This window comes from Tauraco erythrolophus, chromosome 9, assembly GCF_009769465.1.
Source record: "Tauraco erythrolophus isolate bTauEry1 chromosome 9, bTauEry1.pri, whole genome shotgun sequence".
NCBI classification, from domain to species: Eukaryota; Metazoa; Chordata; class Aves; order Musophagiformes; family Musophagidae; genus Tauraco; species Tauraco erythrolophus.
The window spans coordinates 15,489,135-15,511,509 of record NC_141473.1 but is presented as its reverse complement, the minus strand read 5'-3'; the positions used below and the strand labels follow the sequence as shown (position 1 = coordinate 15,511,509).

Below are 22,375 nucleotides of genomic sequence, written 5' to 3'. Positions count from 1 at the left end.
TCAACAAAGTAACACACTCTGTTGCAAGGTCAAATGTTATTACCTACATCAAAAGGTTGCAGCACAGTTTATTACCCCGAAGATGCGATAGAAGAGCAAGGCGTACTCCTGAAAGAGTAAAAATGTATGCAGCTTTATTGGCTGAATGAAGAGTTGCTTCCTTTGTCTGCTGGATATATCATTGTATTTTGATTGAATACATCACAAGGATTTTTGTAGAAGGTAGGCAAAAGGTGGATGGTTGATCTTACTACATACGGACACAATTTACAAAATTACATAATGGTACCAAATTATATCGGCAACCATTTAAGAACTAAATGTGAACCCCAAATAAACATTTGGGCACGACCAATGAGTTATTTGGATATTTCATTAGCCATGGCTACTAGAAGCAGTCTACCTGATTACTTGGAAAGGGAGCAAAGAAGGCTGACAACTTGATTTTATTTTTACTTTTTTATATTATATATATGTGTGTGGGTATATATATACGCACACAAAAAAATAAAAATGCTAAAGAGAAACAACTACTAATGTAAATAAAATCAAAACTAATTTAATAGATAAATTTGTTTGAAAATTCTGCAAATGCAACACAACTATTTCATACATTTAAAAAAAAAATCTGCTTTCCATTTGGGGGGGGCAGCAGGTTGGTAAAAAAATTTCAGTGAAACTGAAAATTCTCAAGTTCTGTGTAAGGCAGCACTTTGCTAATTCTCAGTGGTAATTAGAAGTCCTGTTTAACATCACCAGACATGGGCAAGTATACAAACATAATAACAAAGAATCATGCACATCACACAGTATTCTTTATGTATTTTGACAAGCATAGTTTACTTTTACTTAGTCTGCAGAGCATTCTAGTAAATTATTTTCATCTATTTGAAAAGTAACAAAATCTGAGGAACAACCAGTGAAGCAAAATAAATACCATCTTATCTCTGATATGGTTCATGAGAACTATCTACCAAACAAGCTGAGTGGAAATGGCCAAAATTTTAAGGAAAACTGAGTCATCTGGTTGTCTATAGAAGAAAGAACACAGGAAAGGGAGTACCTGACAATTTTTATGCACCGTGTAAGTAAGTAGTAGCCAACAGAAAGAGGAAGAAATAAAAAGAACCTCACCTGACACAGTGTAGCAAAGTATCTCTTCAAGCTATGAATTTTAAGATTTAGCAATTGCATTTCTATGCTAATTGTTTGGGTTTGTCCCCCTGAAATTTGCATGTGGTTACACAAACACCCGATTTCAAAGAAGAAACATTTCGTTTTGCTCTTCCTATGCATGTGTGTGTTCAAAGTTACTCAGAATCACCTCTGCATGCTTTATTTCCCAAGAGTCACTGAATTCTGACTACAGTTGGCTTAAATCCTGGATGACAAAGTATTTCACGACTTCCCTAAATTTGTGGTAAAATTCCGTACTTCAGTTTTTAAATTTAAATTTATTATTTAATGTGGCGTTAGCTCTTTGCCACTTCTCCAGAAATAGGTAGAAATGATCTTGTGCAACTGGCTCCCTCCGAAGCACTGCCCACCGAGCCAGCAAATTCAGAACGATAGCCGAGGCAAGTGATTTACGACGGAACGTGCTGGTGCCGAACTCACAGAAACATTTCCAACTGCTGCGAGGGGACGGCAGTGGCGTACACCTAATGCCTCCTTCCCTCATACGAAGCCAGAAAGATTCAGATTAGTCAGGGGTGAGAATATTTGGAAAAGCGTGGAAAAGTCGCCCAAATGTTATTTTAAAAAAAGGAAAAAAAAAAAAAAAAAAAAAAAAAAAAAGAAAACCACGCTAACTCGAAGACGCTGTTTTGCTGGAGAGCTCGGCACCCCCCGGGCCCACGGGGAGGGCTGCGAGGGGCCGGGCAGCGGGCGGCCCCCCCCCCGCTGCAGTACCGGCCGGGGCCGTGAGGGCGCAGCACACTCCGCCGGATGGCCGAGCCCGAGCCCGCGCCCGCCCGATTCTAATTCAATTAGCGCAGTCTGCAACTCCAGAAAAGAGTAATTCAATTAGCGCATTGTGGAGCTCTACAATACCTCCAAGCAGATGTTCACGATCCTGAGGAGCTGGAACTAAGCTTTAGAAATACCTGTACGCCTTCCGTGCGGCGCTGCATATGCCATTTGTCACCGCGGCTTTACACACCTTTCCGACTTCTAACGAGGGAGGAAGGAAAACTCGGATGAGTTTTGCTTCATTTTTTTAAACTAATCAGCCAAACTAATGCCGGCATGCTAAAGACCTTGCCCTCTCCGTACCAGGACGAGCACATTACATAGTAATGAGATCATTAATGCGAGGCCGAAGGAGGGGAGGCTTTCGGGCTACAATGCACTTTAAATTAATCATCACGCTGGGCATGCTGGGGTGGCATTTCTCAGCGACAGACACTGTCACACTTCGTGATACTCAGGCCGAAGAACTAACGCACGCATGTGCAACTTTTGACAATCAATACACATGGAGAATAAATGCCAATTTCTAATTACAAAATTGTAACCTACTACCAAAAAAAACCCAAACCATCTCCACTGATGCGGAGAAAAGGATTTCTTTGCCATCTGAAAGCAGGGAAGCATCTCTTGTCGTTCCTTCTACCCGAGAGCTGACATCTCACAGCACAATCCGGAGGCCATCAGGTTTTGGTGGGCTTCCCAGCATCACCATGCAACAGCACGGGTTATGCCACCAGCCAGACAAGGCCATCAGGTTTAAAGAGGGATAAAATCTAAATATGTTTAACAAGCTGTTCTCTAGTCCCTGGGCATTTACTTTATTAAAAACAAACAAACAAAAAAATCCCCAGTTAGGATAACCCTCTTGGGCCCTCCTACTGTGAAGCTCCCCAAAGCATGAACCACAGACCAGAGCTGGAGTCAAGTGCAAAAATTACGCAATTAATTTGGCTTCATTTCTACGTCGTCTCATTTACCTTCTCATGCCTTTATAACTGTTCCTGCCAGGTGGTAGGACAAGGAGGAACAGAAGAAACTGCTGCCCAGCACCTCCAATAAGAAATTTTGCTTAATAAACCAGGAGTCACATTGTGGCAGTACAATATTTCATAGCCAATATACGGAATGTGCAACAACACTGCAACTTTAAATCTTTGCCTCCCGTGTCAGTCTCTCTCCTCCCATTGTAATGCCAAAGGGAACAGCAATCAGAGTGGAGATGTTCAACGTGATAGAGGTCAGGACACCGGTGGATCAACGTACCAGAAACACGACCTTGTTTATTTTTTTCCCCAGTATTATTGTTTACAGGGTGCTTTGCTCATGTACCTTGTGGTTCTTAGCTAAAAGATGAAATTACAGCCCAGGATGAAGCGCTCAGGCACACATCCAATTTGTGTTTCCATCTCAGAAAACAAAAAGCTTCTGAGGCCCTCGGGCTGCCATTCAAACTTGGAGAGGCTGACATTTTTAACAGCATGAACCAGAGACTGGCAGAGGGAATGATCTAATGCATTTCTGACTTGTCAATCAAAGATCTCACCTCTGCTGTCTTGTAAACAGTTGGGGGCCACCTAACTACATTCATAACCAGGGGAGAGCCTGCCGCCAGCCCGGGGGTGCTGGAGCCACATGCTCTGGCTATTAGTCACCAAAATTATGATTCCGTTTTAGAGGCGCACCATAAACAGCCCGCGGGCAGATTTCACATGGCCGCTGGGAGAGCGCGAGGTGGGAATACAAAGCAGGCTTGGTCCAGGGCGGCCATGTCTCCACACTGATGGAGTCTATTGACTGGACACCCCATCTCTCCCCCAGTTCGAGACAGAACTATGCACACCAGCAAACGTTTGCTCCAAAGCTGAACAGTTTCCTTCAAATGTTTTTCTCACCAATGCATTTCTGAGCTTGCTCAGCAGGCCCACCCCGAGACTTTAGCTTTAGCCTCCTACATAACCATAAATAATGTACTATTACTCACATTTACACTGTATTTCTCAGCAATAAAAAGCCAACTTCTAAGGCAAAAATGCACGAACAGGCTGAAGGAAATTTACAGACAACTGTTTCTAAGTTTACCAACAATGCTTCTTTAACAAATATTCCACTTCCTAACACAAAAATATAAATATTAGAAAAAAAACAGACCTAAAAATCATTTGAGAAATGAGTTCATCTCTTCCTCATGTGTGCAACAGGCTTCCATCATTACAGACCATTTACATCTTTCATGCTCTTGTTCTCCAAAAGTGATCTCAGTCCAAAGAAAGGAGCAGTGTATGTATATCATGTCCATGCCGCTCAACCTCAAGTGTGTTCCTGTTCAATTTGCACAGCAGAGTACACCCGTGCTTTCCTCAACCAGGACAGAGCTTTCTGGAAGACCAAGGAAGACACACCTTGCTTCAGCCAAACCAAGCAGAAGGCAGCTCCCTTCATCTGACAAAGCCCGATGTGCAGTTCTTTATGATCAAGACCTTCACTTCAGATAAAGCAAAATGTGAACTTCTGGCACTGAAGAGAGACACTTCTGTATTCAACCAGATGCTGCCTCCTCTGCCACAAAAGTTTATCCTTCTCTTTGACTACTAGAGCCTGTTAGAGAAATCGAGCTTCGGGTCCAGCCAAACAAAGCTGACAAGACAACTCTTTGCTTTTTCACTGCTGCCTAGGCTCCAGACAAAGTAGTAAAAGCATGACTCTTGCCCCAAAAAGTTTACAATCTAAACTGGACCTGATATTTGTGAGGAGTGTCAATTAGGTAAAAAGAAAGAGCTGGACTGCTCTCTGTGATTATCGTGATACATAACCTTTGGCAAGACTTTTAAACTGCTCCTTAAGTCTCCTCATTTATACAATAACTTACAGAAATAAACTCAAGGAAATGCTATGGTCTTCTGCAAACCTAGAAGGATGAATACAATCATTTCCTTGGCATATTTGATTGGTGTAATTGTAAATCAGTATTTTCAGAGAACTGCAACTATTAAAAGCAACACAAACGGAGCCTTGTGAGCATGCATGGAAAATATTTTAAAAGGGAAAGTAATTATCTTCAAATGAAAAATGACATGAAAACGGACACCTGATGGCACATCTGGAAACTTCCAAAGCACAGATTTCTAGGAAAAAGAATATACTCTGCATACATTTACTTTTTTCATTATTAAGAGAATCTACATGCAACCTAGTTTTCAGTTGCTTTGCAGAATAACAGTACAGTAAAACTTGGCATCCAAGACACTGAAAATGGAAGGGCTGCCCTTTTTCTCATTACAATATCCTCTTTGACTCCTTCCCACAGCACGTTATAGGAGTTCATGTTCCAATTTGCTGCCATCTTCCACCACGATCTCTACGAAATTCAGTTACACAATAGACTATCAGTTGCAAAGACCTTTGAGATAAAAGATGTTAAGAAGAACTGTTTCTATCTCCTTATTCCTCCATTCCTGAGTTTAGTCTTAAAACCTTTCCCACTGTGGGAAGATTGCCAATAGAGCTGAGGAACCAGAAGACTCTGTTTTCACACAAGTGTCTCCCATTATAAAAACATACAACGAAGAAAAATTAAGTTATCTGACATATTAACAGAACCATCTCTAAATCAACTATCTGCCAATGCTTCCCATGAGGAGTCAGCAGGGCTTTAAGTGAACTCTTCAAAAAGAACCTCCTTCCACATTTCTGTCTGAGCATCTCAAGGTAAGCATGTAAATAACTCCACAAATTCAGCAGTGACTAAGTAGCCTTCCAGATGGCATCTTCTCTTTTGCCACAAGCAAAGAACATTGATATGCTTCTCCAGTTACTTCAAGCTTGCTATGGAAAAAAAGAAAATAACAATATGAGAAAATTTGCTGGGCTACAAGAAAGTCTTTAATGCATTCCTGAAGATTCGATACCAAAAAAAGCATTAAAGAACGATGAAGTATTGCAACATCACAGCTTCAAGCAGGCTCCAAACCACTCCCAGGTAGACTTCTGTACTGGAAAATGCAGAAGCCATGCCTCATAGAGGGGAGTTTTCTTCAAACCATGCAAGTTAATGGCAATAAAAGCTCATTGAAAAAAATGAACTGAAATATGGATGACTCATTGCTGCAGAAGCTGTTGCTGGCAATTTAGTTTCTCTCTCAATTGGCACTAAATGTATTCCTCAACACAGGTGTCAGAGTGCTGTGAAGAGTACCAGTACACAATTTCAGATGGCAAGTGGGGCAGACTTCCCCAATTCCCACAGTCACTAAACACACATGGAAATGTCTCTCAAAATCTGCAGGAATGCAAATGCCAAAGTCCTACTACTCTCCCAGGAAGGCAGTACACAGTGAACAGTTACGCAGCTGACTCATTTGACCCCGAATATCAATGCGCTGCATTAGCAGAAAAGTTATTGTTCATATCTATCATTAGCAAGAACATCTTGAGCTAAAAGAGGTTAATTTCCCTTCCCCTTTGTAATATATGCTTATTCCGAGCAATCAAAAATAATTCAAGTAGAAAGAAAGGAGTCCCAATTTGAGTTTATAAATCGTTTTCCATACACTGCTAAGGTTCTCTAAAACCTGAGTTTAAAGAGATTTGAGATTTATTCAACAACAGAAAGCCCAAAAATGAGTCCCATTCAATTTAGTCAAATTATGCAAACCAGGATTACAAGTCAGAGTCTAAATTCTGTCTGTTGTCTCCAGAGCCCTCTTAGACTAATAAAAGGTCGTCTTCCCCCTCTCCCATGGAAAGCTCTGCTAAAAGCCTGCTTCAGCAAAGGAGGACTGGCAGGACACCTTCCAGAGTCCATCAGTGCTACTGCTGGGTCAGCAAAAAGAGTTGCAGCAAAATGATGCAAGACACTTAAGCTTCCCTTGAGATTGCAAGGATTATTTCCACAGTACTCTCCTAGCCCTAGGAGCAAGAAGCCAAATTCAAAATAATCTCTGCATGCTGTCCTTTAGAGGCAGGTAATGAACTTTTACTTGAAAGACTGAAAATTTCAGAAAGATTCTAGCTTATTTGTTACGTCTTATTTTGCAAGACGCTGGTGAATAAAACTCTCTGCCGCAGATTAGGTCAGCGGCAGCATAATCCAGCAGCACAAACCCTGAAGTAAACACACGTGATACCACAAGTACCGATGAACATGCAGTCTACAGAGATACTCCTAAGGCCCCTCAGTCACTGCAGTTTACACAGAACCTCTCAGAGACACAGGATCCAACACGAACATAACCTCTCTGCAGTTCAGTCTCTGCTGCTCTGCTGGTTACATCCACATGTCACCGTAAAATGCTTCTAATGATTTGAGAGCCTTGTCTACGTTTCTAGATGCTCACCCAACAGCTGCCTCACTCTCCACCCTCAGGAGAGTGGCTGTGTTTTGCAAGATTCACTGGTCACCCGAAGTGTCTGAACAAACCTGTTTGGCAGAAAGCTGTCTCATGACAGAGAAAAGCTTGACTCTAACAAATTCAGAGACCAAAGAAAAAACAAGCCTCCTTTATTTGCTTTTTGATTGACAGCTTACTTGCACAATAATTTTCTGTAGTCACAATGTCCAGACTACTACTAACAAACCTGAAGTAAACAAATGCTGGCATCAATTATCACTATGGCAATGAACCCACCCCCACAGTCCTCTAAGTGGCATACAGAAAATTCAGATAGGAGGGGAATCAGTGCATGAATAGCCAGACTGGAGACTGTGATGGATACGGTTTGCCAAATATAATTAAGTGGTATATTTTTGACACAATTGAAAGTCAATGGAAAAGATGATGGTATCAAGCCAATTTATACAAAATAATTATATTACATCGAGGTAATGGAAAAGCTCCCGTACTGAGCCGCCCTGAATCTACACAAGATGGGCTTAAATACCAGAGGAGATCTGAATGACATAGGAGAGGCATACAGTACAAGGCAGAATAAACGGAGGTCAAGCAAGCAAGGAAGTCAAGAAGGAGATGCATACGTACACAGATGGAGAGAAAAGGAGGAGCAGGGAGAGACAGAAAGTACCTGGAAAGCTGGGAGTGCGCCAGTCCCTGGGTTATACAGGCATCGCAGCGAGGGCATGCTGTCCGCCAGGCTGGAGCAGCCCAGCCACAGAGATCTGGGCATAGAGCACTGCAGAGAAAGGACAACTATGAGATGGGACTGTATGAGACAGGATGGCACAGATTACAGGAACTTTCAAGGCTTAGCCGAATGGCATCAACACAACTGCACCTGGCCTTAAAGACTGAGACATCCCTAAGAGAACACAAACTGCTGATGAGTCTTTTCGTTGGGAGAACCTTTACAGATGTCATAGTAGCAAGAAAAAGGCATTACAAATCAAGAAGGTAAATTTTTGACCAATTTTCTACACCAATGTGTGAGTTTTTCCAGTAACAAAAAGTTTCTTTCCAACTGATCGGACCTCTTCTCCATGCGCAGCCACACTCCATGCACAATACAAAGCAAGCAACTTTGCAAGGGAAGCAGAAAGGGAAATGACAACTTGAAGTGTAGTAGTACTGGCAGGGAAAGAAAAGGTTTTGTATGTTTGGTTTTTGTCTGTGAAGGAGATAAAAGGAAAAATCTGCAAAACAAAGTGAATAGGAACTTGGTGACACGAAAGTTTCATGTTTCTGCTTGCCTTGTTATTTGTTAAATAAAACACAATTATTATAATAAATTGATTCTGTTCCTCCAAACACAAATACAAAAAAGCAGCCAATCAAGGAGAATACTAGCCATTTTGATAGTTAAAGCCATTACTCCCTGAAATATAGAGAGTTGCTTGTTCATTTCACACCACTACTATTAAATTTAGGGATGTGTTATGATAGCAATTGCTTTTACCAGCCACAGAGTTTTTGATGCCATAAGGACTGCTGCATTTGTCTAATTACTGGCAAGGCAGGAGAAAAGAAGTATATTTAAAATGGGGAGATAGATATGAAAACTGTAGGATGTGATAGATTAGATGCTAGAGATTTCCAACCCTCATACTCTTCTTTTTTGCAATCCTCTTCCCCCCTTTTTTTTATGAAGGGGGATGGGAGGAAATCTGAGTGGAAAGGGCAGCTGGAATGGGTATGAAATGACAGCTGCCTTTGAGTCACCATTTCTCGCTGCTCTTAAGAAGGATAGAAAACCTTGCACAATCTTGCACTAAATTAGTATGTAGGAGCAACGTAACCCATCCTTGAACGAGCAGAAAGGTGATCACCAACATCCATAATCTGGTACTGTGCAGACAGCCACAGAGAGATTAACCCTGTCTATCACCATGTTCGTTGATGTATTTTGTTGCCATTTACACTGCTGTTCCAGAAATAGCATTAAAAGACTGCTGGGGAACATAACCTATACAAACGTGCTTCTTAGAAGTTTATGATATCTTAAAATAAATTCCTCACCTTGTTTTTGGTTTTAAAAAAACTCTTCACTTAACAAAGATACTGAAGCTTAAGAACTTGAACACTTTCTATTATTACACATCACATGAATTTGTAGATAACACCCCTCCTGAAGACAAAAAAATTACAACCATAGTATTATAACATGCAACAAAAATCTGAACCATACTTCCTTGTCTGCCATCCTAACCTCCCAGAAAACTAACGCTCCCACATAAAAAAAACCTTTCAAATGCCAGGAATCTTTTCTTTGTAATGTAATATGTATCACTCCAGCTATTACAAGCTGTTGTGACAATTAGTCTTAAAAAAATAAAAATATATATATGAAGTGGACGTCTGTGGTTGAGCATTTCACCAAATAAGTAATACATTGACCTAAATTGAAGTTGTTTATCACTCTCTAAGAATATCACCGTAACAAGGCAGATTAACTACAACATGGTACCTCCAGTGATGCAGAGCAAATTCGGTAGGTAAGTATCAGCTGCTTAACATCACCTACCCTAGGATTCATAACATAATACAAAATAAATATGAGGGGTTTTTTGATTTGTGGTTTTGGTGGTTTTTTGTTGGTTGTTGGTTGTGGGTTTTTTTTGCATACAGACTTATCAAAGTCTCACTCCAACCATTTATTCCCTCTTCTCAGGCTTTCCCATCTCTTGTGCTGGCTCAAGTTTTTGTGCTGTGATAATGAACTCAAAGAACTGACTGCCATTAAAATTAGATTGACAAGATAAAAGAGGTTACTTTAAATGTTTGTACTGACCAAAGCATGGAAAGACATAGAGTCAGGAAAAACGAGGAACACTCTGTCAGTGGCAAGGTAAGCTTATGTTGCCTCAAAGTTTATGTGAGATTATGTCTCAAGTCAGAGTCACTACAAGCTGCAGGTACGGCACCCCATTGTGCCAGGGCACTTACAAGGTAATGAAATGTCTTCCTCTAAAATTGCCATGATAACAAAGGAAAGCACTGGAAGTCTGTTCTGCAGAACTCCCTGCACTTACAGAGGATATCATTACTCACCCATGCACTCTCACTGCTTAGTATTATTCCAAAATCAGGAAGCATGTGGTAAAAAATTACCAACACCTTACTTGATTTCTGAATCCGCTCCAGTATATAACAAAATTTATCTTACTGATACAGTTCTGTTACCCATCTTAAAAATTAGTGTGAAGTTGCACACAGTGTGGGAGAAAATGTCATTCCTGTACTTGCCTTTTACCTATTGAAGGAAGCAGAGACGCTAAATTACTGTTGGTGACTGAAAGAGGCTTATTCACAAGCATGAACAAAAGGCCCCAGGTGCTTCAACAGAAACAGCTTGTGTGTAAATCAGATGAGTGACCCAACAGAACAACTTCATTTACAGCCTGATCTCTGAAAAATCCCAACAGCCTCTGTCCCCATCCACTGAGCAAGCCACGTGTCAAACACTCACTTTTGTACTGTCAGCTCCACAAACAAGGGACTGGCCTCAACGTTCACTACTTGAGAGCTGACTGACAAAATCCTCTCCTGAACTCAAGTCAATCTACATTGATTCTTCAAAACAAAGATAGAGAGGCACAGCGTTTGGACTACAGCCAAATGGGAATGCTGATACTGCTTGCTAAGTACAGGGGCAGGATGCAGCAGTCTCTACTTTCCTGACTCCTGATTGCTTTAATACTTCGGATGTCTGCACAACTTTCAGACCCAGAGACGCAAAGCTTTTGATTTATAAAAGCTAACCATCTCCAACACACACTGAGTGGCATAACACAGGGAATTATTTGACAAAATACAGATTACTTTTTTTTCCAACTGATTTTTAAGTCCAATTCCCTGAACTCTGAAATATATTTTTCAGCTAAAGAAATACAGGGAATACAGTTTCAAACAAGACCAGCACCCTCCTCCTGACAGAAGCTGGCACCAGCTGCTCCACTGGTGATTAAAATGTGCTTGTCTTATTTTGAATTAAAATAAGTTAAAAGCCTTCACAGTCACTGGCTGAGCTGAGTGGGCAGTAACTGTGAGCTGAAGGGAAGCAGTATTTTAACCCATTCAATTATTCTTGTAACTATATTATTGCAAGAACATTTTTGACTACATCAGATGTTCTGCCTCTAATAACCTACCCTCTCTTCCAATTATGTGATGTCCTAAAGACAAATCTCAATACCCACTCAATGGTTAAATTTTTTGCCAGTGCTAAAAATTGGTTATTTACTTTATTTGTGATTGCATACAAGTTATACATTACAATTTCAGACTTTTTTTTTTTAAAATCAAATTTGTTCTTTTCTAGTCCTTCAGCAAATACAATATACTAGGGGTAACTAACATAGTTTTAGTAAATTGTGTTACAGGTCAGAAATACATCACCTTGTCCTGTAAAACTAAGCGGCTCTACATGGGGGGAAAAAAACAGAAGTTCCTAGACTACTACAATTTACAACTATAGTGCACAGGCATGAAAATACAAATTAATTGTACTGAACTCACTGTAAAACAAGAACAACAGTGAAAAAAAAACACCTATCACAACAAAAAAACCACAAACAATAGTTAACCATATTTTCTTTACAAACACTTTGGAAAAATTAATTAGACAGCAGTACAGAATTACTGTCTTTAATTGTGGTGCATTTTAACATATTAAAGTGTAATAGCCGACGATCCCTGCCTGAACCCTGCACTCAATCTTATGATAACCTGTATGCCTAAAACGCCTTTGATTTACAGGCAACCTAACATATTTTTGCACATCTTCACAAGTTAGTGACAAAGTCAAAAAGGAAACCCAATTTTTTCCCAAGGGCTGTTTTTTTGGTCAACTGTACGTAATAGTAATTTCAGCTGCTAACCACATCTATTTCAGTCCTTCCCTAGTTCAGAATTATTTCCCTTGTAGTGCAGTGTCCCGTGCTTTATGCAGCTGAACTTTAAAGATAAACCAGTAAGAATTTCTGCTTCTCTTGGAAGATGAGAATTAAGATCCTGATCACCCAATATTCTCATTAAGGAGCATAAATAGAATGAGACACAGGTTGACAATTGCTGAGGAGTTCAAAGACTAAGAGAAATGGGACTTTTTCTGGTTGGTCCAGCCGATCATAAGCCAGGGAACTGGATAAGGCTACACAAAATAAAAGAAACATGAGTTGTAACTATTACAAAAACCAGGACAAGAGAGGAAAAGAAGTGCTAGAAATTCTACCACTTAAACTGGAGTGGATGAAACATAAGAGATGCTCTGAAGAGTACTAAAACTACATACACCAGACCTGAGCTTGATATGCAGACACGTCTTTCCCTACGTTTTTTTCATCACTTTAGAAAGTGAATATGGGATGGCTGGCAAGTACAATTCTCCCTGAAAGTCTCCTTAGCAGTACTGTTACCTGCATGCTCTCTCAAGTCTAATTGTCAGAAATGTGCCTTAGGAGTTTTGATCCTTTACAATGCTTTATCAAATGCATGCTCAGATGTTACTAGGATTCCTAATATTCACAATTATTTTTATAATATGACCCAAGAAATGTAAGAACAAACTCCAACACTTTTCGATCCCACTCAGTTCCTCTTACACTTTTTTTGGTCACATATTTAAGCCAATGTCAAAAATGGAACACACATCACTTTCACATTATGTTCAATGTGCACTATTCCTGTTACCACAGAATGCAACACACTATGTGAAACGTATCACATAAGGCAGCTGCTATTTGCATTAGAAATGTTAGTCTCATGAAACTTAACAATTCCAGAAGCTTACTTCTGGCTAAAAAGTGATTTTGGTTCCTTTTTTTGGTCCATTTTTCATCCTTTCAACCTATCACATACACACAAAAATGAAAAGGAATCTCTTATTTTCACCTCTACTGTCCAGAGATGTGGGTTCTTTTTAATTTAATATGTATGATATAGGTATAAAAAAGAAAAAAATTCCAAATGCGTCTTGCGTACTTTTGCAATTAAAAAACCTGCCGTATGTATTTCATTTTTTAGCTTGGGTAGCACTTGATCGTATAGGCTTCTTATCTGATAAAAAAGTATATAATACAGCTTCAAAAAAACCTGCAAAAATGGAATGAGGAATTTTTTACTATTACTATTTTAGCAGTTTTTTTGTGAGGCGTTGTTTTTACTTTCCCCCCCATCCCAACAGTGGATACAAGGCATACTAAATACGTAATTACATGAGAGAGCCACCCAGCTTCCAAAGGAGCAATTCCAGTGAATTGTGTAAATAATATGCCTTTAAAAACCCTAACATACAAATACAGATTTACCAGTTATGGAGCAGTTATATACCTGAGAGACAAGAATACCCATTTAAAAAAAAAAAAAATACTGCCTAATTATGAACTTACCAAAGAGACTAGTATGGCTCAGAGCAAATTAATACTTTTATAACTTTCTCCAAAAGTTTTTTTGTCTGTTTTCATTTGAAAATAAGAAAAATGTTAAAAGCTAAAAATCTTAATTAAGCCAAAATCACTGGCCAAAACCCATACAGTTAGAATTTACACCTCCTTACACCCCAGATCACTGATCCCTGCACTTAAAACAAGATAATTCTGAATTTCTTTGTCAGTCGCGTTTTTTCTTGAAAGTCTTTCCATGGTAAGAAGATGAATTTATAAAATAAAGAAGCAACTACAGTACTCCTCAGAGTGTGACCACGAGAACAATCTTCCAGGCTCCAACTAGCCCACAAACTGTCAGCTCTTCTAGCTGGCACATATTGCACCAGAATCATGACACGCAACACACAGTTGCTGACGTAACCAGTGCTTTTCATAATTTCTCAGCTTCTATTACATTCAGACATTTTGGTCACATTTCCACAAGCATGTATGGGGACGATTAAAAGTGGTTTGTGCTCCTGTTTTGGTATAATAAAAGTAACTGAGCCATCTTCTTAAAGATCCTTGAAGCATTCTCAAGAACGGCAAATCTAGCAACCCAATATCTCGCTTAGGGAAAGCTGAGAATACGTTCCTGGGACAACTGTAGGATCTGTCTTCGAAACAACTGTTTCAAATCAGAGGCTGAAATACACTACCAGGGTTCAATTATAACACTCTTCCTAGATTTCAAACATAGGAAATACTGGACTTGTTACTCCAGTACAGACCCTGACGTCAGTGCAGCGGTTTTCCCCTTCGCCCTATAGCTCAGGGGGTTACTACATTCTGCAAGCTTTGTTGTGCACATACAGCTTAAACTGCTGTATGTTATTCCTTTTCCTCCAGCCTCCCACTTTTCATGTAATTGCTCAGTAAATTTTCCTTAACATACATATTATGCAAACTCTTCTCTAATCTTCTGGTAACTCCCTAGCTTACAATAACTTTTTACAAGAGATTCCAGTTCACTAACTACTTTTAAAAATCAAAGATAAGAGACATGGAAAAGGATTTACATATTCAGATTATCCAAATAATTTCTTACCTGAGTGGGATCCAGGATGATCAAATCACAGCTTTTAGGTATATGTTTGTGAAGAAACGTTTTCCCCAAAGAGTGGTTACTAGAGTTCAACCTCTGGCACTCCAGATCAACAGAAGTTACACACCCCAGAAAGGGGATGACTTCCCATCTATAAGGTGCACAAGATCCTCAATTGCTTGAGGGAACTCGTGTAGATCATATCTAAACTAGACAATACTAATGTTTTCATAATTATAGCTCTTTAATCCATGAAGCTGATAAATCTAAACCACTGCACCTACAGAGCTTTAAGATTCAGATGCCACACCTTCTTTAAGGAGTATAACATTCAGAGACTTGTGTGTGGGTCTTCAAGCAACACCAAAGATGGTGGTGTTAAAAGGAAGCCCTACCCAAACTTAGTCAAAGCAATCTCACCAAAGTCTAAAGTATGAAACTACATGAAGGCTTAAAATGGAGATCTTGCAAGACCAAGAACACTAGGCTCTTTTGTGAGCAAGAAAACATAACTGCTATTAAGCTACATCATGTCCAAAGCCTGATTTTGCAGCAATTCCAAACAATTTAAAATCTTATTATGCCGTAAGAGATAAATCTCGTTCTTTGACATAGGCATTCTACATGAGCTTGGCCAGAATGATGTGGTGTCTCAGTTCGGCATCCACACAGCGAGGACAACAGAACTACCCCACCTGAGAGAGGTGTCAGAGACTGTGTCCCTTAATTTTGAAGCTCTGACAGAGAAGCACCAAAATCTGAAGCAGGGAGCCAAGAAGAAGAGAATGGTGAATCATCATCTTAATAATAAAAAGCAAAAGAGTAATAAAACCAACTGCCTAACCATCGCTGAACCTGAACAACTATGACGCTTTAAAAAAAAAAAAATACCCAACCCCATCTCTTCAGCTTGGGACACTTCTACAACTTTGGTCTAGACTTCCATCACACAAACTGCAGAGAACAAATCTACGTTGGTGGAGAGATGAAATGGAGGTTTCGTTATATTTTTCTCCACCTCTAGTTTTATTTAATTCCATAAAATCTCTCAGGATTATTGTTATGTTATGCACCCACCACACGAAAGTGTTTCAAGGGTAACTGATATGTCTGCGTAGCACTCCACATTCTTAAAGTACTATAATGAGTACCAAGTATTAATAACAAACTGCAGAAAGAAAGCTTATATCTACTTTCCACACAAAGAATTCATATCTGAGTTTTTAAAAGCATACGGATCCACTGAAAATAGAATATATGTTTTAGAAGTTAAGGAGGAGATGCTAAATGACAAAATTACAAAACCAAAATACTTCGAGAATCATTGTATTTTTCTCCTGGGAACGTGTAATTCTAGTAGAAGAATCCTGTTCTCCCCACAGTCCTGGTTTTCACTCTCTCTTTTCCAGCTGACTTGACTGAATTGCAGACCATTAATATCTGAAGTGCCTTGTTTTCATTATACTGGCCTTTGCTGGTACCAATCTAGTTAAGGTAGCACCAAGAATTTCCAGCATAAAACACATTTACAGGTTTATAACTTTGCTCTAAAAATTCTACTCCAAAAGACAGTGGGAGGCACAAAGGCTCAGATGAGTGTGTTATGTTACATGTTCTATGTGATGCATACTTGCTCGCAATGGTATGCGAAGGGGAGGGATTAGCTTTAACTCTGAATTACCATGTTTCACAAGTCACTTAAAACGATACTTTTAACTTCCTCATTTATGCAATCAAAATAATGTTTAGTGTTTCAGCTATTTAAGAGCCTAATTTGCCCAATTTCACAGTTTGGCTTAAATCACAGAAGGTGTCAATATAATACAGGAATTGGAACGTCATGTCTATTGACCATATTTATACACAAACACTTTCCCCCTTCCTTCCCTTCAGAAGTCAATTGCAGTTTGTCTTCAATAGGTCAACACCTAGGTGATGGGATGTTAGACTGCTAGCAGCACAACACTGCCATTCAGAGAAAGGCTTAAGTGAAGATCAAGGCTGAATAAATTAACTGTACACGTTTGTCTTTCTGTAAAAGACAAGCTCACAGGAAACAGCTAGAGTGAAGAGAGCTTTGCAGGTGACTTAAAACGCTATTCTTAAAGCAACACGTATTTCCAGCCATTGGAATTTTATTTCCTTTAGCCCACACAGGAAAACAATACAACATAACAAGATGACACAGCAACATTAAATATAAAAACCTGCCATCAAAGGGCAGAGGGTAATGGCATCAGTGTGGGCGACCCATGCTCAGGTAGTGTTCAACTATTATCTCCAGTTTAAGTAGGCTGAAAATACGCAAATCCAGTCAGCACAGTTTTTAGATAAAATTGTCAGTTTTATGGATATTTATAGTATGTGTCCAGTCTTGCAGAACTCCATCTTCCTCCACCTCATCTGTAATATAAACTGCTTTTAGCCCACATTAATACAATGTGTTACTGGGATACTTCTCACATTCTGTATAAGCCAGGCAGCAGATCAATACTCAGCTATGCTAAGGGGAAAAAAAAAATAAAATCATTATATTAGGATTCTGTTAAAAGCACAGACATCAGGAGGATAAACCTGATGCACAGACACGGTTCCATCTGGATGTATATGTAGATCACTGCTTTTAAATACATCAAAGATGGCTTTCCTTCCAATATACCACTTTAAAGAATCCTACAGGTAGGACCTTTGGTATACATCCTACATCAAATCAGTCTCATCTCACAAAATTTTAACCTCTCTGCTTCTCGTGAAAGCTCCCTCTCCTGATCAAAGTTTCGACCCTTTGTATCAACTCCTTTATCAATGTACTTCCTGTGGTGAAATCACCGCACTGAAATTGGAATAGCGAAGCTATTTGCATGACAGCATCTGCTGATGACACAAGCTCAAGTTTATAACTTTTCCTTGGATCAAAGAGTAAGAAGATTTAAGATAAAGACTTTAGAACCAATAACAATAAACTAAAAATCAAGAGGAAAGCAGCCACATGGAAAAACATTTTTTAAAAAGTTTAAGTTCTTCTGTTATTTGAGGTTGCCTAATTTCTCCTTGGAAAATTCACTAACTGAGCATTTTGGGGTTTTTTTCCCCCCTCAGTGTTTTTCAGATACAAAAAAAAAGCATATATCCCATTTCAATCAGAGCAATGGTAATATAACATAGCAAAACCAGATGCAGGTCTGTTTGCCTCAGAAGTAAAAGAAAAACAGAAGAGCAACACAATCCTTTTCCTATTGCTCTCCCAACCTACCACATAAGAAACAGAAACTGATGCCATGCCCCATAGGTCAACAAACTTGAGCTCTGTGAGATGATAATCCCAATCTCAGAGTTGGGATTCCTCTGAGACACCTTGCCTCCAGCTCAGCAAAGTTTAAATCAAGAAAACATCAGCTTCAATGTCCCAGCTGACCTTCACCGGTGTGGACTTGGAGAGAGAGAGAAATGGTCTCTTGGAGAGAAGCTCCCAAGCACGCTTCGCTTTTGCAACACATCACTCGTCCAAAGAAATGGTTTGCAAATATAATACAGGACTCAATGTCCATCTTCTTATAGGTGCTCAAGCTCTTCTCAGTTTCACGGCAGTCAATGTAAGCAGACAGCAGTAAGCAACTCGCACAAACAAGGGACTACTTACTACTTGTAAGATATTGAGACAAGACTGAGGAGAATCGAAGCCATCTGGTTAGCACCTGCAATGAAAGTCTTGGGTTTTAAGGGGTTTTGCTGCTGCAGTTTTTAATTCTCTCCCACTCCACTCAAGTGACTTGGCTCTTTGTTTCCGTTGGGCTCACGGTACCATAGATCCCTTCACCACCATGTTTCATCATTTCACAACTCCAGTTGCCACGACAACAGGATGCAGCTTATCTCTGCTGGTTTCATATTTCCAGGTTTTGTTGCCATAACAACACAATCATTCTTGCTTTCTACAAAACCAGCAACTTTAAGCCACATATTCTCAAGGACGCAGGATTCATCACACATGTGTCTTCATGAGAGAAGAGATTTGTACAGGCAATTTGTAAATTAAGCTATTTTTTCTGAAGGGGGATTTTTCACTCACAAATGCGAAAAGCTGACAGCAATTGCTAGAGGCAGACTGCTGAGACATCTAAAGCCTGGCCTTTAATAATAGCCAGAGTAATATAGCACTAGGCCACTTCCGAGTGGGGAGTCCCCACAGTGTCAGATTGTGTCAAACTGCACAATTGTTATGTGATGTGAGTAAACGTCCATACTTGTTTCACCCAGGCAGATCTGAATTAGACGCTAGATGCAATTCTCTGGAGTTTTAACCCAATGGCCTCCCCATTATTACCCGCACCACGGCCATGCAGCTTTGTGTTTGAGGGCCCATTTTAATTCTGTAATTTGAGCTGTTGTTGCAGATTTCTTTTCAGACTCTGACCCTTTTCGCTTTCAGGTGACTGCATTTTCAACTTTTATTTACAGGAAGTGCACATTCATAAGACTGGTGAGAAAATGTTATACAAACACAGCATGCATAAACACAAAACAGTGATGGCTATGAGGGGTATCAGCTAACATGGCACTGTAACTTCATTACACCCTCATTTATGTACTTCGCTAATGAGACAAGCACATGTGTCCAACACGGTCCCTCACATGAGATGAATAACAATAACACAGTCCAACCTGCTTTAGCCATGCTTGGTATCCAGAAGATATAAGTTGGAATCCATCTTTTGGCATGTGTATTCGGGGCTAGGAGAGAATAGACATAAAGAGAGACCTCCTTTTACACTGGGACCTAGCTAACCTAAGTCTAAATTCTGCAGCATTTCAAACAATGCAGATTTTATTTAAGCCAAGTATGAAGGTTTAGTCCCCAGATTAGTTCTTGTTTACTCCTCTGATATCAGCTGCTTTAAGAACACTTTTCTAATAAAGCCACCACCGTTTTAACGATTTCCACCATTTTACATTTTGACTCAGTATATATAGGTATTTCCTTAAAATTTCCACACAAATGCACTTGGACAAGCACAACCTCTGTGGTGGGTGCAGTAGTAGAGACCCATTAATGCTTTTACCACTCTATAAAGCTAAATGGTGTCAAAATAGCAGTAGCCAAGCTACAAGAGTGTTTTTACTGTTACCATCCTCACCACAGTCAGACCAGACACTGGACAACTTGAAAAGATTAAGGAAAGTCCCTGAAGAGATGTAGCCTTAATATTGGGGTAAGAGGAAACTATACTTGCACAGAGCCATAAATTATGCCTCAAACTGATAGATAAATATAGTCTCCTCCCCATTTATTGTTTTCAGGCCTTATAAGGTTGAGGAAAAGGCAAGACATCCAATTGCTCTGGAAGCACAAAACATATATAGTGTAACTTACAGCTAGAAAAAAATGCAACAAAAATGAAACGCTACCTGTCGTGACATTCATTTGCAGTTCGAAGACATTCTCACAATCAAGCGGATTCAACTGTTCCCCCCACCCAAAAAAAATAAAAAAAAAAAAAAGGAGATGCTTAGAAATTAAAATCACATCCATCTAAGCAACAGGACCAGACAGAACATCCACACACCTCAAGTCCAGAGATCTTTCTTCCTTCTGGAAACTACTTCACAACACCTTTCTTAATTCACTGCAGTTCCCCTCCAAACCAGTAGATGTGTGCCCCTATCACTACTTCTGGAAGGCTGGAAACATCTTTCTCATTTTCAGAATGGCTCTGTTCAAGGTGAGTTTATCCCTATTCGTCCTTGTGTCAGCACAATATTTAGTTGGTGGGAACTGTGTCCACATTGGTACTTGTAACACTAAAATACGCAATTGGTTGGAGAGGAAAAATGCATCACCATGGAACGACGAACCTTCACAGCTATGGCAGGATGGTAGTCTAGCCTTGGAATTTGAAATTAAAACAAGCGCTAGAACAGACTAGCCTTGGAATTTGAAATTAAAACAAGAGCTAGAACAGACTAAAATCTTGCCTCTAAAGAGAAGTACGCATACAGAATTTTACAATATGTTTTGAACATTAGTTATTTTTGCTTCTCTCCAGTTTGGATTTAAATCCTCCTAAATCTTTCAAAGCAGTAGTAAGATTATGCCCTGGTGTCCTTGCCAATTATGTCAGTTAAATACGAATTTTAATAACCACCATTGTGCTGATAAATTAAAGTCAAGTATATCTGGTTACTGCGTTCACCTGCTGAGTTTGGACTTGCAATGCTTAACATATTAACAAACTATGTTTTAGGGGACTTCTCACACAGCTAGAAGCATCATACTCCGAGACCTAATCCTTACTTCAGCACTAACTTCATGGGTGGTTAGTCTCTCTACTACTGTAAAATGAGGACAACACTCATTTAACCCACCTCACAGGTTTGCTGAGAGGAACTGCTGGCATTTCTACGTGCTTTGAAAATGGAAGAGGCTATATGAAGAGCTACGTATCTAGCAAGAACACTACAGAGACCCAGATTTTACTTCTGGCTCAAGTGCTCCAGGTGCTTTTTCAAAGTAGCACAGCAGAGTATACCTATCAAGGAAAAAAAAAGCCTTCATAAACAAGTAGAAATAACGATCTTTTGAAACCGCAGTGTCAGGAGTAGAGAGACCTGAATACAAGTCTTGGATCTGCCCAGGTTCACACAACAATCTATGAAAAGCTACTTAATTTCTTTCTGTTTCTGTCATCTAATCTACAAATTAACGGACAATAGTGAAGCTTTCTCTTAGGACTGGCAGGCTGCTTAACACTTGTAAAGCCCATCAGTCCAGAGTAGTTTGAGTAATTCATTTAAGACACTGACTTAAACCATTTAATTTGAAGACTCTGGTCCTACAAATATGTATCAACAAATCTATTGTCATCAATAGGATTACTCTCATGCAGAAGTGTTTCCAATACCAAAGACAACACTATTTTTATTTAGACAGCTCTTACCAACACAGGTTCTTTGTGACTTCAAAATAAAGTTATTTGAGAAACAGCAACAGAAGTACTCAGGACTTTCAGCAGATTAGCAGCTACTGTGAACTCAATTTACTTTTCAATGCTGACAATATACAAATAGGAGAAACTAAGACCCATCAACCATCCCTCAGCACCATACTTGCAAAATCCCCTCCATGAAGTAGGTCTCCTCTACATTTCATAAGCCTTCCCTCACCTAAGAAGAAAATAAATCATACAGAAGAGAAGCAAACGTTACCAGTACGAGGTATGTCATTACCCTCATACTGCTGCTTATACCATTAAAGTGAGTTATTTGCACAAGTGCGACCCCATTCATATCAAATGCAAGCACTGATAGGAAAGCGTGACTTAATTAAAATCTCTGGAGCTCTCACAAACATTTAATGCACATAGACTCACCACTGGCTAAGCTTTTACAACCAATCTCCTAAATTTTAGATTTCTGTGGTTCTTCTAGGCACATTGTGAATGATCCTCAGTAACATCTCCTTCAGCAAAGACAAGAAATTAAATAAGTATATCTAGTTAAAACTTTCCAAATTTCAGTGTCCGAATGACAGCAGACATACAACTACAAAA

General features: G+C 39.5%; 1 protein-coding gene across 6 annotated transcripts in view; it reads right to left on the bottom strand.

The window, feature by feature from the left end:
* The window catches only part of BTRC (beta-transducin repeat containing E3 ubiquitin protein ligase), a 122,808-nt gene that overhangs the window by 86,161 nt on the left and 14,272 nt on the right, over positions 1–22,375 (bottom strand). For 2 of the 6 annotated variants that reach the window (XM_086616223.1, XM_086616225.1), the window contains exon 2: positions 19,491–19,559. The exons of 2 other annotated variants lie outside the window; for them this stretch is intronic. In XM_086616223.1, coding sequence (XP_086472349.1) covers positions 19,491–19,559 — 69 coding nt within the window. Of the gene's footprint in view, positions 1–7,989; positions 8,098–19,490; positions 19,560–22,375 lie in introns of all 6 variants that reach the window. 2 more of the 6 variants (XM_086616227.1, XM_086616222.1) reach the window with 2 other exon arrangements.